At 40.8% G+C, this 19836-nt stretch overlaps 1 protein-coding gene across 2 annotated transcripts in view; it reads right to left on the bottom strand.

The window, feature by feature from the left end:
- Nucleotides 1-19836, bottom strand: part of SYT1 (synaptotagmin 1) — a 170376-nt gene that overhangs the window by 92317 nt on the left and 58223 nt on the right. For both annotated transcript variants that reach the window (XM_065414316.1, XM_065414324.1), the window contains exons 4-5: nt 15932-16099; nt 10908-11075 (exon numbers count right to left, since the gene is read on the bottom strand). In XM_065414316.1, coding sequence (XP_065270388.1) covers nt 10908-11075; nt 15932-16099 — 336 coding nt within the window. The remainder of the gene's footprint in view (nt 1-10907; nt 11076-15931; nt 16100-19836) is intronic.

Below are 19836 nucleotides of genomic sequence, written 5' to 3'. Positions count from 1 at the left end.
AAAAATGCATTTTTCTGATGCTTCTGGAAAGCGCTAGTTCTCCACAGAGTAGGTACAGCATGGGTAGCAGGAACACTGCAACACCAATGTGCCTCAACTTTTTTTTTTGAGTGGACCAATTTCACCAGTGTGAAAGCTGGTATTTACGTCTACACTACGGGGGGGATTGATTTCAGATACGCAAATTCAGCTATGCGACGTATCTGATTCGACTTACCCCGCTCTGAGGACGGCGGCAAATCGACCGCCACGGCTCCCCCGTCGACGGCGCTTACTCCTACCTGGGCTGGTGGAGTACGTGCGTCGATTCGGGGATCGATTATCGCGTCCCGACGAGACGTGATAAATCGATCCCCGAGAGATCGATTTTCTACCGCCGATCTGGGCGGGTAGTGAAGACCAGCCCTATTACAATGCAGAGCTCCACGCTGAGAGACTACCAAACAAGGTTGCCAATTATTGACAACTATGATGGGGTATTATACTATTTAGACACAAATATCTGGCTCATGAAGTCAGTTCATCTAACAGCAATCAGATAATGATTTTTGGTCACTTGCTGACTTGGGGCCAGAATCTAGCCACACCCTGCATGGGTTTGCAAAGAGTGTGGGGAAATGCATGGAGCTCCCATTTCTTCTTGGACTTCTCTAAAGGGGGATGACGAGAATCCTTTTGAGGAATGCAGTTTCTGCTTCTGGACAGTACATCCCAGACGTTGGCTGTCTAAATAAGGCTGGGAAAGAGGGATGCAGGCAAACCCATAGACACAAAACAAGGGACACATATCCACTGCCTCTCTGCATCAGCCACCAGATGTAGCAGAGCACAGAGTGTGCTGCAATCTCTTCCAGGGTGCCAGAGCTGCTGTTACAATGTGTGCACACCAGGAGACCCCAGAAGAAATTATAGCTGACTAGACCAGAATTCCCCATGCAGCTCCACAGCAAGACAAAGCCCTCTCCAATGCATCTCCAGCATAGAGGGAAGAATCTTTCCCTTGAACTGGATTTCAACCAGTGTAAATGATTGGCATACCAATCATCTGAACTAAAGACCTAGAGGTAATTGGTTGGCAGACCACTGCCTGCCCCTGAGCAATCCAGGCTCTCCATAAACCTTTTAGAAAGAATTAGCTGAGATCATTTTGACCTCTCCCACCATGTTTCTAAGAAGCTTATAGAAAAACCTGTATAACATTACTTTCCAAATGCCATAGCATGTTAAACATTCAAGTTTAGTGAACTTGAATCTATCTATTTCCTCTATTCTCTGTCCTGTACTTCAACATGGGGGGAAAAAACTATTTTTTTATTGTTAAAAAAAAAAGCAAAGCTTCTCTCTGCTATTCCTACCTTTCTTGTTGTAACTCCATTTTGCTCCACTGACCTTCTGCGCACTTGTCAGGAATGTACTCCGTCTGGTATTATTCGTTGTCAGGAATGTACTCTGCCTGGTATTATTCTTTTTTGTATATTGATTGGTAAAAGATGTTTTAACACTAGCTGCAAATATATAGATGCCGGGAAGTACTTTTTCAGCAGATTAGCTCAAGACGCATTTCTACATGTGGAAGTCAAATGGGTAATTAACTTGTTTCTGACAAATAAGCAACACAAGGTTTTCTGACCTCAGAACACACTCTGTTCAGCCTGCTGCCCAGAAACAGAAAGGCCCCAAAGGAGGCAGATTTTAATTCCACCGTGGAATATTTGGTTTCTTTTCTACTGTTTTGGTGGTATGCTTAATGGCTGTATCTCCATGTAGTCTGAGGTGAATCAAGACACACAAATTGGCTTTTTTCCCCTTTTGATTTCAATGAGCCAATTAAATCCCTCATTTATGACATAAAAATGCCCATGACCACCATATGCACATTTCTTTCCAGAGAGGGAGTACAGAAAGAGGATGCTACTTCAAGGAAGGTGTGTAATAGGATTACCAACATCGTAAATATGAGGAGCCCTGAAGGAAATATATAGTTCTGCAAATCCTGAAACAATAGTTCCAAGCAGGCAGCGTTCACCCCCCCCCCCCCATTCATCTCAGTGGGGTGTTATCTCTGAAGTTATAACATTTTATGGTGCAAATTTCCTGGTAAACAGCAACTAATTAACTGCTGGTGATTTTAACGTCCAGCTAAGATGCTTTTCCCACAAACCTAAACTGCCTCGCAGGTTCCAAAAGCCCCAACTGTCCCCTATCTCTCCTGCTGAGAAGTGCTATAACACAGCATGGTGCAATGATAATACACAATTCTGCACCACCATGACAATTTTAAAAATGTAAAATAATTTTAATATATAATTAAACACCACAGCGGAAAACACAGAAGTTCATTTTCATATTCAGTTAAATAAAAACTTCAATTTTAAAAAATGTGTCTGGCACCGTGGGCAGCATCTCCATAGGGATAATGATACTTTCCTTTGTAAATCACTATCTACAGAGCTATGTAACAGCCAAATATTATTATTAGAGACGGAAAAGGCCTATTAGATCATTTGTCCATCTTTTATATAACAGAAAATGACTGGTGAAGTGAACTCATAAATGACCTTAGCTCTCACTTCCAGAGTTTCTGCACTGGGGGTTCAACAAACTAGATGGTTTAATTGGTATCTTCCATCTTTAATTTCTATGAAGCTTGCTTGAGTGTTAAAATAAGAAGTCCCCCCTGGAAGCCCAACTCCTATCTCCTCCTCTTCAGGTACTGATGGTCCCCAACACAGCAGAATCACTGTGTATGGAAGGGGAAGGATGGCAGTAGTCCACACACACACACACACACACACCACACACACACACACTCACACACACACACACACACTGCAGTGGGTGCTGGCAGCTCTTCTCCCCAGGGAAGGAAGTTATTAGGGTTGTGGAATTTACTCCAGGCCTTAATGGCTCTGCTCTTGCTCTGCTGTCTAGGAAGAAGATTCTCTCCTTCCCCCCACAGAGATTCCTATTAGCCAGTTGAGTTCCTTGGACTGGTCACTGGGGCTGTATCTCGGCTTAAGTGCAAATATTGTCAAAATGTCTGAAGGGAAAAAAAATTAATCATGTGCAATAAATGAAGGTAACATTCTAAAAGATTCACAAAGCAATAAGCATTAAGGGGGTATCTCTAGTCCACTGTACTGAAGTGTTAACAGCCACATGATGCATATGAAGTTAGTTGCAACAACAGCTGGCCTATGCCACAGAGGAGCAAACTCCTTTCAACACCTTTTTTTTCTACATTTTCTGCCCAAAATTTTACATGCCAGAGTTGGTGCAGGAAAACAGTTCTTCCATCAATTCCACTCTTCCAGTCATGTGAACCTGAAGAATATATTATATCAGCAGCAATTATGCACAAAGATAGCAGGAGTAAGGTAAAATGGATTCTGGGCATGTAGTTCATGTGTAATGGACTGCCCAATATCAGGCAATCATTGAGCAGAGCGACCCTGTTCTTTAAAACTTGCATAGTGCATAACAAATCCTTATATAGAGACTTTTATCTTTCAAGGGCTTTAGCAACATTAACTTATTAATCATCCTTTTCCAAGAGAGATGGGAAAAGATGGCATTCAAATTTGACTGGGTCATGAGAGTAGAAGGAAGCTTCTAATATCTCATTAAATTCTCACCTTCTGACTTCTTCCGAGATACTTTTAGGAAGAGGCTGAGAAGCACAGAGGAGCTTTGTGGACAAAAAGGAGGCTAACTGCTCATCAGATGCTTTTCTCCTCTGTGATTGTGCTGTTCATTAAAATGTATGTGTTATTATGTGCAACAACTGAATTCTATGTAAAGGGCGATAAAACAGGATCTTCATGCTAAAGTTGATTGAGGTCACTTAGGTGACTCTTGCAAAGTGATTGCTTATGACTGCCATTAACACACTTTGGAATACATCTTACTTCAGGGTCATAATTTAAAACATTAAGAGCATTTCAGCATCTGACTTCACATCTACTTAATTGCCAATTTATTTATAATTCCACTTAGTGACAAGTTGTTAGGACTCGAAAAACCTAACTAATGTTGTAAGCAAATAAATTACATGATATTCCTCATATAATGGATATTATAAATGAACGGACTATATACGGATTTTGCTTTTCAATGATGAACATTACATTCTGCAATATGTGGAATATGCTATAAAATGTCACTGCAGTAATCTAATGTAATTACATTTGTCCATACAATTTTAGCCAATTCCTTAGGGTTTTATCCTATTTTTATCCTATTTGGTTGTAATTAGTAGATCAGGTTGCTGCACCATGCTCATGAGCACTAACAAGACACATGCCTCGATCCATTGCTATACATCTAGCCTAGGTAAACTCTGTTCTTGTCTTTGTAGTGGCAGTCTTGTATTTAGTAAGTCTGAAGCAAAGGATGGTGTTTGATGTGCACATCTGAAGCTAAAACCCAGATTGATTCAGAATCAGTGCTAGAACCTGAGCTGTAGAAGCTGTAAGGATTCAGAAAACTAGAACCCAAGTCTTCAGGGGACTGACTTTTCCACGCCACCATCCGGCAGCCATCACAGAGCTGCGATCAAAGCACTATAAACTCTGGGTAACTAAGCACCACAGGAAGTGCTGCCCACAGAAGACCCGACTGACAGCATGCCCCGTGACCTCTGATTGGTCCAGGTGCACTATTCAAACATAGAATAAGTTCCAGGAAACTGTTTGTGCAACTTGGCAGTACTTGGCCTGTTGCTACCACAGACCCTGCTTTTGTTCCCTACTTTGGACCCTGGCTCTGTTCTTCAGCTCTGACTCTTGGCTTGATCCCTGGCTCCGGCTACAATTTTTGACTAGACCCCTGACTCTAGTGCCAACCGTTGATTTGACTGTTGGCTACTGACTCCTGGTTCTACCCGCTAGGCCAGGCTCCCTATGTCCTGGTCATGACAGGAGCAAGTTGAAAGGTATAATTATTTGCATGCATGCATGCAGTAGAAGGTTGCTATTAGCTTACCAAACCAGTCTCTCTCGCTCTCTTTTTCCTCAATTACAAAATATCCAGACTCCTTATATCTTCATATAAAGTAGACGACTATTATTTTAAAATGTTTCCTCATTTGTAAGGCGAAAGCAGTATTTTGGGAATGTCCTAAGATCCTGAATCAATGAAGGCTGTTCAAATCCTGAGGGCCCAGTCGCCTTAATCTTTGGAGAGAAGAACAGGGCACCAAACATAAGTTATTCTGTCCTCAGAGCAAGCTCTACTAAAGTTTCTCCTGAGTCAGGTCTTGCCACTAGGCTGTTTGGTATCGTCACTACAGAGTTAGGGATCAGATTGTAACATTGCTGATGGCTAAATGCCAAGAAATAAAAAATATAAAACAAAGAAATGTCCTGCAAAATAAATCTCTCCAAACCATTTACAGATTTATCTCTGTTGTTCTTGGAGAGATTTAGGTTCCAGAATTAGCATAAGCAATGAAGTTCTTCTGATTCAGGCTCAACGTAAGACAAATAAACATAGGATCCATAATAGACCAAACATGCATAAAGACTCTTTGGATGAAATCCATTGCATAGAACCCAAATAACTGGGTTATGTGGGCTTATCTTCATTGCAGTTATAACCCAAGTGTTGCCCCTAACTTGAGTACTGTCCACACACACACACACACACACACACACACACACACACACACACACACACACACACACACACACACACACACACACACACCATAACTTGAGCCTAGTGGTACTTTTAATTCAAGTTGGCTAGCCCACTGTGAGTACAGGCTACAGCCTGAATTTGTACAACTCATCAGCTGCTAGTACAACCACTCTTTGCCGTAATCCAAGCACTCGGTGTACCTCAAGGATTAATTCCCACTCAAGTGAGGCTAACTCAAGGGGACTCAACTTGAGTTAATTCTGCAGTGAAGATGTAGCCATAACTGCGAGTGGTTTGAGAAGTGAAATCCAACCCCTATAACATGGGGCCAAGAGGTGGGGGGTAAATACTGATTATCAACATAAGGAAAGAAGTTCAGAATTGCCTTTCCAATAAATGACCTTGTCATTGATCTCACCCAAGGGAATGGGTGGGGAAGGATTGTTCCCTCACCACAATATCACACACAGAGGAGACCCTCTGCATGCTAATTTCCCCCTACGAGGTGAAAGGGAACCTTGGCTAAGCCTCTCACTGATACTTTTAACAACACAATTCAGAAAGCACCTCTCTTATATTGACTACATCCAGATACCTCCTGGGTCGTTCCTTGAATTCCCGCTTACCTCTCATTTCTTACTACATTCAAAATGTAAGCACAAACATTATATGGTGCTATAATGGAGGTACATTGTGAGACTTTTGTTTGCAAAACACAATACAGTATCACGCTATACTGCATTGTATTGCACTGCACATTTCATAAATTGGTTAGTAAAGAACCCGTAAGTGATTTTAGACTAGTGAATGTTTTAAAAAAACTCTTATGCAATCACTATAGTGTTATTATCTCCATTTGATTAAGTCCTTTAGAATCTAAATGGAGAATAATAAAATCCATTCTGAGGAGACTGTGTGCAAGGCTCATCTTTCAGAGACCTACTAAGAACAGTGCAAAATCCAATATTCTTAAACAAAGAGCTCTTCTCTTTTGGGCTCTGGAGGTTTGTATAAGTCTGTCATGGGTGTGGGAAAGGAGAGGGGGGAGCAAGTGGAAGTAAGGTCTGAGTCTATTGCGTGAAATAGCTTACCTATCAAATGCATCACAGTTTGCACAACAACCCTCCCCTCATTCAAATTGCTCCTAAAATCCCACTTTTTCCATGATGTCCACAAGAAATGAGCTTAGAATAATTAACGATAACAACAAAAATACCACAGCTGGCACGGGTGCAGTGATAGCTGTGTGTACTGCAGTGCTGTATATTGTCAAAAGAACAACTGCTCTAACATTAAGAAATCTAAACTTAATCTAAGTCTTCAGCTAACCTAAACAATGATAATTTTCCACATTTATTGGAAACTCACATGAATAGATGTGGCATATAATCAGAGATATAAAAAGAAATTGGAAACTTACTCCATTTACTATGGGAATGTATTTAGTGGTTGGATTCAATCATCTACAAGACAAATATTTTTATGCAGTAGGAAATTTTTCCATGTCAGATTGCCTAACGGTTATAAAGGGAAATCGCCACATAATAATAGTGGGAAACCAAATCAAACCAGATTATACACAAATGGAAATTCTCCTCTGTACATATGATACCTGGAATATAGCCATGAGCAATTAGGCAGCAATAGAGAAGAGCATTAACCTTAAAATGAATGAGAAATGGGAATTATTTGGTCTTTTGATGTATGTGTTTGAGATTAGGGACCTGATTTTCAAAGGGACAGAAGCCCTGAGCGATGCACAATTGCACACCTGACCTGCATGCATAGCAGCTATTATCGTTATTTGTTATTCATATTGTGATCGCATCTAGAAACACCACTCAGGATCAGTTCCATATCATGCTTGGTGCCACATCATGGTACAAACTTAGGGTAGCACCAAAGACCTTGCAATCAAATTTGAAACTACTTCAATGAGTAAATATAATGAATAAAGAGAGAAGAACAGAGGGAGGATGAGGGAAATGATACATTCTTGGGGTTATTTACCCTAGCTACAGGCATCTGGGGAAAATATTCTTGTGGGGGGCAGTGTTGAGCCAGCTCTGCCTGCATCCTGTAGCAGTGCTTCCTGTCCTGTGCAGCTGGGCCTGGCTCCCTGCTCCAGCCCATTGGCTCTTGCCATTCCTGGGTTTAGAGGAACCTGTCACAGCATCACCAATATGCATGTTTGCATGCAGGCGGGGCCCTCCCCTGGCTATGTCCTGTCCCCTTCCTGGCCCTGGTGCTGCTGGACCTAGAGTTTCACCTACTGAGCTGGGCATGCGCCTGGGTGGGGTGGTTTAGGAAATGACATGTTGACAAATATCTTCCCACCATGACATTAAGGGTTTGATTCTGGAACAAGCTGAGCACCCCCAGCCCACTGATGGGAGTGGAGGACACTTAGTCCGTATCTTGCAGGAGTCTTCACCTTGCAGGATCAAACCACAATAGGGCAATGAGATAAGAGACAAAGTGAATAAATAGGGAGGGGCAATGTTGTAGGAGGCTTTACATGTGAGGGCAAAAACTTAAATGTGAACTGGTGGGAATCAATGAAGGGATCCATTAGTTAGCACAATGCTCATGCAAACATGGTATCTGTATGTGTGCATTGCCAGTTAGATGTCTAACTTCTATGCGTACATAAAAATACCACATTTGTCCGTGCATTTATGGCCCCTGCATCTACAAATAAAATGCATCATTACATGCAGCCCTAGGCTGTATGTACTTTACATGAATTATTATATTTATTAACTTCCAAGTTCAGGAACAATGTATGTTTTTAATTAATTCGCTTCACCTTTAATAAAAAGCCAGGCTCCAGTCAAGTCAGAAGTCTGTTGTGCAAGTATTTGACTGACAGAGTTAGCATGCCCTGTAGAACATCTGTCTGTAGCAACTTTAACATTATTTTGTATTAGCAGTGTGTGAACTTTACCAAAGAACAGAGGGACTAAGGCAAATATTACAGCGAACATGGAAAGTACATGTTCAACAGACGGTTATCTGTCACATTACAAGCTAAACCCAGCACTAACCTGTATTATTTTACTGGCTGTCTGCACATGAAAGTAATAGTTTGTTTAAAAGGTTAAGTTTTTGTTAAAGAGGTAAAGGTTCAAATACTTTTCATGCATCATTTGGCTTCATTTTATGCTTTTCGAGGTGCGGTGGTGTGAGACCCTGATACTGTCTGATTGTAGCTTTTATTGTGACAAAATAGAAGTCATGAGATAGTGAAGTAAAAATCTGATTCCATGACATTCATGGCACTTACTACAGAGTGGAGTGATCAAATACACACCGGTTTAACATTTTCTGACTCTCCCGTGTGCACGGACTTTAAAGAAGAGTTACCTAGGATCAGGCCCTCTTGGGGTAATATGATTCACATACTTCTTTTGACCTTTGCTTTAAGAGTGGGATAGAAACATGCCACAATACACGGCTACCAATGTTACAGACTTTTTTAGTAAGAGAAACCTATGAAAGATGTGATGACCAAGAAAATGCCCCAGAAAAATATCTAAATGCAGCAGTGACTTTCAAATGAGTATACACCAGAAAAACAGAAATCTATTGGCAGATACAGTTATCAAAAGCTAACACAGAGAAGGCAGACTGTGAAATACATAATTGAAGATCTGAGAAGACACTGGTGATGAAGATATAAAGAGGGAAGGAAGAAAATTTAAACCAATATATTGTTCAGAACAAGGAACCTGAATCCAGTATTCAGCTTTTCTTCACATGGATTGGGGAAAGGATTTTATCCAGAGGTTGTCCCTCTAATCATAGAAAACAAGGTTGGAATCTAAAGCAATTTATTGGCTAAACTAGACAATAAGGAAATCAGACTCAGATTCATTCTAGCCTCACCAGAAAACTGAAACATGCTGTACATTCTGTCTATTACGAGTGGGAAGCTATTTATTACCTGACAATCAAAATGAAAAAATAATGTAAAATTTAAGAAAAAAATGTTCTCATGATAAGCAAATTGTGGATATGCTGGTATGAACAACATTGCAGAATGCACAATTTAGTCATTAAATATTTCTAAAGAGTGCTATATGTGTACATAGCACTTTAGATAGCAAATTATTATAAACGTCCTTCTCCGAAGCTGACTGTGACCAAACAGAGCTTTAGAGACAGCAAAAGGCAAGGGAGAGAATAATATTATGGTATAGTACAGTTCATTCCAATGCACTGTTTTTTAATATATCATTTTTTTATCACTGAATACTGTTTGAATTGTTACATGATAATAACAATCTAGTATGTTAAAGCCACATGTTACTCCAGCCACACCTGGAGTACTGTGTCCAGTTTTGGTCCCCCGACTACAGAAGGGATGTGGACAAATTGGAGTCCAGCGGAGGGCAACAAAAATGATTAGGGGGCTGGGGCACATGACTTATGAGGAGAGGCTAAGGGAACCGGGGTCATTTAGTCTGCAGAAGAGACGAGTGAGGGGGGATTTGATAGCAGCCTTCAACTACCTGAAGGGGGGTTCCAAAGAGGATGGAGCTTGGCTGTTCTCAGTGGTGGCAGATGACAGAATAAGGAGCAATGGTCTCAAATTGCAGTGGGGGAGGTCTAGGTTGGAAATTAGGAAACACTATTTCACTAGGAGGGTGCTGAAGCACTGGAGTGGGTTACCTAGGGAGGTGGTGGAATCTCCATCCTTAGAGGTTTTTAAGGCCCGGCTTGACAACGCCCTGGCTGGGATGATTTAGTTGGTGTTGGCCCTGCTTTGAGCAGGGGATTGGACTAGATGACCTCCTGAGGTCTCTTCCAACCCTAATATTCTATGATTGTATGTTAAAACCAACAACATCTTCCCTCACAATTTGATGCATAGAAATACAAATTCTCAAATGTATGTTTCACTATTAACTGCAGGTGTAAATCACTCTCTATTCAACTGCAAATGAGGGTGCAAATGTTGTGGGTGCAAACTGCACCCACTCAAGAGAAAGGTCACCCTTTTAAAGTCTGTCCCACAACAGAGTGCCTAAACTGTCACAAATGATTGGAACTAGGGGGGGTAACAAGGTATAATGCACCATGAAAATCTTCTGATAGCAATACATGTTTACAAGATGGTTTAGTTCCATCAAGCTGCTATCAGGTTAACTTGAGAAATATTGATAGGTTTCTTGCTATAAGTCAATTCCCACTTACTAGTTTGACTGTTTCACCAGCCGATGATAAAAGTATGCAGCCAAAAATATGACAATTGTTTTTCCTACCTCTTCCTTCTCAGCACTTTGCAAATCCCGCCACTCCTCAGTCACATGACCAAAGTCCACTGTGTTCATGGCCACCTTATATTCCCCAATGATATCATGTTTGGAGAAACGATCGAAGTCGTATACTGCCATCACTAAGGTTTTTCCACCCAGTTCAGAGTACGGCACCTATAAAGAAGAAAAAATGACAAGCTCTCTAGCTCAGGCAATAAAGATGGGTTCACTGCAATGCAAATCAATTTCTTTGGTTTACCAGCTGTCATCTTGGGTAAATTGAACGGGGGGAAAATTATGAGGTATATATTTTTGTAGTCATCTGATGCACTGTTTCCCGAGACCAGAATATGGCACTCAATAGAACAATGTGGCAGCTCACTTATCACTCTCCAGTTTTTGCCCTCTATCCTCAATTATTATTTTGTGTGTGGTGAAACTGAAACTGGAGGCCAGTTATTTGCCCCAAAGATACATGAGCTTTTAACACTGCAGAATGGTTTCTGCCAATAAATCTTACTGTCAACACTCAGAAAAGGGTAGCCCAGAGACTGATGAGAAACTACAGAACTGACTTACTGCATCTGACACAAGGTAATTAGAGACTAGATCGTCTTCTTACAGGGTAACTATTTATTACTTATCCAGGTATATTTTTTCAACATTATACCTTTCACACCATAGATGCTAAAGTTCATTCTAAGACACAGTGTACGGTTAGAAATTGTGGCGGCAGCAGGCCAAGTCCTGACTAATTCTCCAGCTGTTCTGATGGGTATGGGACAGATGCTCTGGGTTAGGATCTTTATTAGACACATTTTTAATATTCGGGATAAGTGATGCAGTTCAGGTAAGCTACACTTGAGTAGCTGGGTAGAAAAGCCTAATTAAAATTGTTTGAACTTGCATTGAAGGCTTGGTCAATTTTAATAAATTCTCTATATTTTGCAAGTTTAAATGATTACCATATGCTTCAGTAAACATTTCTCTAGTAATTGTCTACATAAAAAGGGAAGCCATAGCGTGGCACAATATTTGGTCACATGAACACCCAAAAGGTCTAGTATGTTGAGCTCTGGGTCTTCAAATATTGTGTGACTATTTGGCTTTCACTTGCTTTTTAAAATATTGACTGACCCGATGGTATTTAACCTTTAGTCAAAAAGTGTTATAGAACAATTACACAGAATATTTCAAGTTAAGGACCTGATCCTGCTTCTGCTAAAGTCTATGATAACTTCAATGGGAACAGGCCTGCACATTAACATGGTACAAACACAATAGCAAAATGTATTTTGAATATTGTAAATTAGTTCTGTAATGAGTGCTTTTTAAATGGCGTAGTAGGTTTAAACATACAGTAAGAAAAGTTTTAAGTACATTTACGCTTGTCTTTATAGCAATATTAAAATCAAATTCCTGAACACAGACATGTCTTAAAGTGTCCCTTTTCATAAATGTATATTCACTGTGCATTAGACTTAATGTACCCTATCAATTTGATAAGGTATATTAGCCATTATTTAATTTTTATCTTCAGTAACTTTAGGCACTGTATTTTGTTAAAGTTTAGTTTATTCAAATACATTTTAAAAGAAGATTTGGCAACAATGCCACCTCCTCTTCTCCCCTGCTTCAGAGACTGGGAGGGTTTGTCTGGACCAGCAGGGCAAAGAAAACCCTTGGTCCCTTTAAGGATTGCTTCCTCTCATTTCCTTCTTTCTCTGCGGGCTTCAGGAGGCAGGCTCTATGGCTGATTGGTTAGGAGAGAAGGGAAACAATGTAAATCTATTGGATACTTCACTTGTAAGGGGAAGGTTTATAAGCCCTTCCCCCTGCACAGGGTGACATTCGGCACCATAAGGAAATGCTCCCCATTCCTCCAATTGGGATCAGAGGATGACTGGACGTTTGGGCCTTGCTCTGGGCATTGCACTAGTCACCTTTTGTAATCTGGGAAGAAATTTCCCCCTCATTCCTGTGCAGAGCAGGGTTTTAACCTTTCTCTCAGCAGCCCAGGGACTTGGTGGGTAGTTAGGTTGTAAAATTCAAGAAGTTGCAACTTGGCAGGTGCCCAGTACAGGTACTCATTCAATAGGGGGTCTAGTTCCCTGATAAACAGGAATTGGAAGTGGATTAGAAGAAGGCATCCCCCAAAGAAGGTGGGGAATGGGGTTGGGGCTTCTAATGTCTGGTGCAGTATGGAAACTTCCCCCCTCTTACCTTAGCCCTTGTGCAAGCTCTTCTTGCAATGGTGCTGGGGCCAGGTAAATGGTGTGTTGGGAGGAGATGGGGGCTGAGCCCTCCACCAAGTGGGTACAGACTCAGAAGGTACTTGCCCCTGCACTGGACAAGTTATTATCAGCTAGTTTCCAGATGCGTCACTAATTAATAAAGCTGAAACCTAGTTAAACCACATCCCTGGTGTCTTGATTTCTTTCTCGTGTCCAAGAAAATGATGGCATCTGGCAAGCCCAGCATATTGTCACCAATCTTATTTTCAGATGGTCTATGCTGTACTGCCTACCTTCATGTTCACTGACAGCTGAAAGTCCATGCAGCTCTCCCATTCAGTCAGGCACATATGCCCCTGTCCCCAAGTGTTCCTGCACCCCCATATGTCCTTTCACCCTCTCTCCACGTATCCCTCCACCCCCACTCAGACACACACTCTCCCCTCCCCATGTGGCCTTGCATCCCGCTCCCCCATCCCTATGTGTCTCTGTGGCCCTACCTAGCCGCTCTTCTGTCCCTATGTGTCCCTGTACCCCCTCCCCCTCTCCCCATGTGTCTCTGTGCCCCCACTCAGCCACCCCCATCCCTATGTAGCTCTGCACCCCCTCCCCCATCACCAAGTGGCCCTGTACCTCCCTCCTCCCTGTGGCCCTGTGCCTCCACTTCCATTCAGCCCCTGCCCCAGTCTGTCCTCCCCCACTAGTCCTTATAAGCCCCTGCCTGATCCCCCACAGCACCCCACTCTGTCTGTCTCCCCATAGCCCCTGTCTCCTGACCTAGCCTGACAGGTGCTGTGAAGAAGGCAGGTTCTTTCTTTTCCATAGCTGGCCGGGAGCTGCTGTTCCATTCTATTGTCACAGTGCGCTCTGGTGGGCAAAAGGCAGAACTGCAGCAACATTTCAGCAGAAGCTTTTTTCTGCCCAAAAAAATTAAAACTATGCACAGCTCATTAATTATTCATGCATGCAGTAGTGCAGAATTCCTCCAGGTGTAATGTACAATACAAAGGATGAAATTCTGACCCCAGTGAAGGCAGTGGCAAAACTTACACTAATTGAGATATTGAGGTGAACTTTTCTCTTTGCAAGACACTGGATAGCAGCCCAGAAAACACAGAGATTGAAGATTTCTCTCTTTTTGAGAAATTACTCCACCCTACACCACCAAGAAATTGTTTCTGGGGTTTCCCTCCAGAGAGAACATTACAACAGCACTTTACCTCCATATGCTAATGGAATAAATCCCATTCAATTGGATTCCCATTTCCGTGCATTGTGGGCAAGTTGTAGCTGTATAGGTTAAATTTCCCCCCTCTTAATATTTATGATAATAAATGTGTTAATTTAAGAATTTAGAATGTTTTAAACAGTGGGTATTTCAAAGAACAGCTGCTTTTATCCTTCAAAGCAGTGAAACCAAGATAAAATCATGTTGTGTTGAAGTACCCGAAAGCAATTCGTGTATGCAGCCATGCAGACAAACAACTGATGTTGCAGAAAGTAAAGCAACTATACCACTGAGCCGGTGCCTACAGTCCTTATTTAGGCAAAACCACCGTCAGTTTTGCTTGAGTAAAGACTACAGGATCTAGCCCACTATCAGTACTGTGTTGTGGTGCACCTAAACACCTCAGTCACAGCTTGTTAGGCAAAAGATTTCAGCATACACTTCCTTCTGGGTTCCAAAATGTGACTATTAAAGCTGTGACTTAAAATAAGTGGACATTATCTGCCTGTGAGTGAGTGTTTTGATTTATTCACTGTGTCTTCCTGCTAGATGACAGATTTGTTTGTTGTTTCTTGTGTATGCTACCCTGGGATCTGTAATTTATAGCTCTGGTTTCTTTTAAATACTCTCATAGGAAAGCTCAGTAAAGAAATGTCCCAAAAAAGGATTATTTTTATGAACATCTTCAAGGGGCAAAACAGACTATGTATGCAGTAGTGGCTGTGACCTCTGGGGATATCTTTCTCGTTGAGTGATTGCATAGCCTGAGTCTCTTATTGTTCCTGTTCTCAAACTGGAGCTGTCATTATAAGACTGAGCATATACATGGAAGAGCCTAAAGTAATAGAAGTAACACATGCATTAGGAAAATCCCTTTGAAATATGTTCCCCGATGCTTCTTTATTACATTTAACTGGACTTTCAGCATGGCTAGAATTTTCTTAAGTCACTATTAATACTGCTGCTGAAATTTTACAATCAAACCCTTAACTACATTTATTTAATACGTGCCCTATAAGCTGGGGGTCATGATTTTGCCTCTTATGTAAGGGAGCATGGTAAAGCATTACTATGTTAGGATATAGGAAAACTGAGCAAGATTGATCTCATACTTGTTCCCTTCATCCATATGCCTTGTTCATGCTTTAATTTATTTGGGAGGGGAAAAAGGAGTAGTATACCAGAATTCATAAATCAGAGTGCAACAGATTTTTTAAGAAAATGCTGCTTTAGGGAAATTCACATATACCTTTGTCAAAGTGTCACTCTATTTTGTAGTAGTCTCCAACTACAAGGTAGGGGCCAGACCTCCAGTTAGAATAATGGGCATAGCTTCACTCACTACAATTAAGCTAAGTCTAATTACACCCTCAAAGGATCTGGCCCAATGTGACTACATTTTTCCATCACAAGGCTGAATCTCAAAGGTTTCTGCAACAGAAAAATCCGCTGTGCCTCAGGTCACCAACTAACTAAGACATGAGCAATACTGTAACTGAGCATGAGATGAACCTTTACTCTATATAACGAGCAAAGAAATAAATGCAAAATAATTATCAAAGGAATACCTTGAACGTAAATTGCTCATTGAAGACAGGGTTAAGGGTCTTTCTGTGGACTTTTGTTTCATATTTCTTCTTCTTATCAGGCAGCAGGAAAACTTTCACATAGGGATCAGATGTTCCGCCCATATCTAAAGCAGGCAGCTCAGCTGCCTGAATAATCCCTACCAAAAGCTGAAAGGAGAGAGAGAGAGAACGGAAGACTGAAGAGACATTTAAGGAAAGATTTATGTAGTCAAAAAATGGAGATTTTTCTGTCATTACTACTCTTTCTTTTTCTTTTTTGCTTGTTGCTTGGCTTTAAAAGAAAAAAGCAAACAAAAACATCTACCATCCTTTCAAGAGCCTCTGCACACAAGGCAAATGGAGTAAAGCTATAGACTGCACAAAACCAATTATGGAAGAAGGAGACTCCAGGCAGTGTGTTTTTAAGCAGAAAAGAAGCTTTTTAAAGAGCAGCTGATTACAGTTAAATATGAAATTCATTTTTTTTAAGCTGCAATCAAATAGGTTCCCAATTGCTATAGTTGCTTGTATGTTCGTTTTCTGTGCAGGGCACTGTGCAATTTTGACTATGAAATTTGTATTCCAAAACCATCCCCAAACTACATAAAAAAAGAAACAAGAAAGTTAAATGCAAATCTTTGGTATGGGATAGAATTTTCATAGAAACAAGTGGGTCTTGTAATCTTCACATTTCACATTTATTTCTCTATGCAAACATGGGTCTTAGGCACTAAACAGTAACATTCTTAAAGGCATATAAGTGACTACAAGTCAATGAGGTTTAGGCTCTAACTGTCTAAATCACTTCTGAAAATAGATTTAGGTGGCAAAGGCACTTTGGCTCAGATTTTTGAAGGTATTTAGGCATTTCTGCACGCAACACTGCAATACCTAACTGATTTAGGAGCTTACCTCTCATTTTAAAATGAATTCAAGCATTTATGTGCCTAAACCCCTTTTCAAAATGTGACAGGTTCCTAAATCAATTAGGCATTGCTACACTGAGCACAGCAATGCCTATATACCTTTAAAAACCTGGGCCCTAGGCACTTTTGATAATTTTACCCACAGTATCCATTTTTTTCCAGTCACAGAAGGATGGATGTCATGCTCTAAAGCGGACAATGATTATTATTTGTATTACAGTAGCCCCTAGAGAACCAGCTGAGATCAGGGCCCTACTCTGCTAAACGCTGTACATATGGGTAGTAAAAGACACTCCCTGCATTGAAGCTCTTACAAGCTGAATAGACAACATATACAAAGGGTTAGAGAAAGGCAGTATTAGCAAACTCATTTTACAGGCAGGGAATTGAAACAGAGAGTCCTTGTGGCCCAGATTTTTAAAGGGGCATTTAGCCATCTTTGTACACTGCATTGCAATGCTTAAATGATGTAGGAGCCTAAATCTCACTTTCAACAGGGGACTTAGGCACACAGGAGCCAAAATCCCATCAACTCAGAGTGCCTAAATCCTTTTTTGAAAATGAGATTTAGGCTCCTAGATTAGTTAGACATTGCAACAATGTGTGCAGCAATACCTAAATACCTTAAAACTCTGGGCCCAGGTGACTTGTCCAAGGTCACACAGGAAATGTGAGACAAAGCTGGGACACACAAGCAGATCCTTCTAAGACACAATCCAGTGCCTTTACCACAAGACATTCTTTGTTCTCATAGACCAGTTGTTTGAAAATTAGAAATAGGAGCTCAAGCAATTGGAACAACTAAATTCTCATCTGGGAAAGTAATTGTATTCTCATAGATTCTTAAAAGTGGGATTTATTTTTGCCTATTTTAAATTCAAAATGTGTCATATGTGCTTTCCTACCTTCTTAAGCTTCATGAAGCATTTTTCCTTTACCTCTACTCGGCACTTTTCCTTTTCTCTTTCATTGCTATTCTACATGCATAATAGTTCATGAATACATGGACGGGCTCAGGATCTACCTCAAATCTTTCACATCAAAGAGTGAAAAATGAGCCTATGACAGTTAACAGAGTGGAAAAGGAATTCACTTCCATTTTAAAAGCTTGCGCTCTAAAACGGAAACATCATGCTTGAGAGAGTATTTTGGTCAGCTTGTCCCCATTTCTAACCCAGCTGAACACACCAAATGGTGATTGGGTTTCCAGCTCCATGCAGCTGTGCTGCACCATCACACCACTAACATCCAATCCCAAGGAAGTACCAGAGCTCAGAAGGGAAATTTAATCTTAGAGTTAGGGCAGCAGAATAAAATAGGAACCCACAACACCATACAATTTCGCACCTTAATTAAACACGGCACACTATCAAAGATGTGGTGTGGGGAAAAGAAATAAATGGTTTTCATCACATTCTATTTTGTTTTTGGAAAATTTAGTTCTCAACCTCAACGTGGCATTTCCTTAATAAAATTCGCAAAGAAAGTTTATTTTCATCTCCTATGGGATCTCAGATCTATTTATCACAAAAGATTTGCAGCTTTTCTTTTCTTTTTTCTCCCTTAGATCTTCTACCCTTTGAAGATTCTAAAGTTTCCTACGGATTTCAAGTGATGAAGACAGGCCAGGTAAAGGACTATAGGGCAGAGAATTCTTACTACAGTGTTTTCTTGGGGAGTTGAGGAAAAAATTCCTTCATCCATAGGCTCTAGAAAGATTTCAGAATTCTTTTTGCCTCTTGCTTTGAAAAGCAGAAGCAGTGACAGTTAGAAGTTAGTTTAAATGATTTGGAGAGTATTGTGCCAGGACATAGCCTTATGCAATGTCCTCCTGTAGATACAGGGAATTTACTTAATTTCTGCCTATACTCCCCCTGAAACAAACATATGTTATGCCAAGAAGAGCATTAGATAAAGAATCTGAATTTATGTTAGTGGAAATAGATTGCAAACTACATATGGAGGTTAGTTTAGATGAAGAAATTTACAGGAATTTCAGTCAATATTCATTTCTTTCCCTAAATAGAGAACAATTTTTTGTTCTGGCTAAAAGCCTTAAAGACAACAAACCTTTGATTTGATTTCTCAAATGAAAAGTTCACCCAAAGACAATAACTTGGAGAAGAAACATTCTTTGGAGTTTTCTGTCCCAAATAAATGAAATAGTCTATTCAATGTGAGTGCGTGCTTGTGCATGAGCATGCAAATTGTGGAGACTGAAGAAGGCAGATCCCAAACAAGGAAGCTTTGCACTCCATGCCTGGCAAGAAGCCAAGCAGAGCGGAGGAACGTGCGCAAGCTCAGGGAGTGGTGAAGACATGAGAAGCAGGTCCGTACAAAACAGATCCACGCCCCTGAAATTTTTATGGCCGCTATTCCTGTTCATAGTCTGGAGAAGCAGCCAAACCTCAATTGTATCAGTTTCCAGCCTCCAAATTTCAGGTGGTGGTATTAGTGGAGGTAGGAGATTTTTTTCTACCCAACTCCCTGCAGAGTTCTTAAGGGCAGAGCTCTTTTATTTGGACTTCACTGACAGACTAAGGACTGATTAGCAGGCTGTACATTTCTGCTCAACCCAACAGAACTAGATAAGAGAGCCTGGAATTCTAATTAATTAGAGAGACAGCATGGGCCAATGTATAGACCATTAGACTGGGGGTCAGGAGATTATCCCTCACTGTACTATTGACCTGCTGTGAGACTTTGGATGAGTCACTGCGCCTCTCTGGGCCTCCATTTTCCCTCCCACACTTTGTCTGTCTTATCTGTTTAGATTATAAACTCCTTAGGGCAATGACTGTTTCTTACAATGCGTTCATAGGCTGCCTAGCACAATGGGGCCCAATCTTAGTTGGAGCTTGTAGGCGATACTGTAATACAAATAGTTAATAAATAACAAATAATCATCATCATCATCATTAGAAAAAACTTTGGCATAAAGTTTGATTAGAAATGCAGTGTACCCTTAACATGTATTAA

The sequence above is a fragment of the Emys orbicularis genome, chromosome 1 (assembly GCF_028017835.1).
Source record: "Emys orbicularis isolate rEmyOrb1 chromosome 1, rEmyOrb1.hap1, whole genome shotgun sequence".
NCBI classification, from domain to species: Eukaryota; Metazoa; Chordata; order Testudines; family Emydidae; genus Emys; species Emys orbicularis.
The sequence above is the reverse complement of the archived record's forward strand: the minus strand, read 5'-3'. Positions and strand labels throughout refer to the sequence as shown.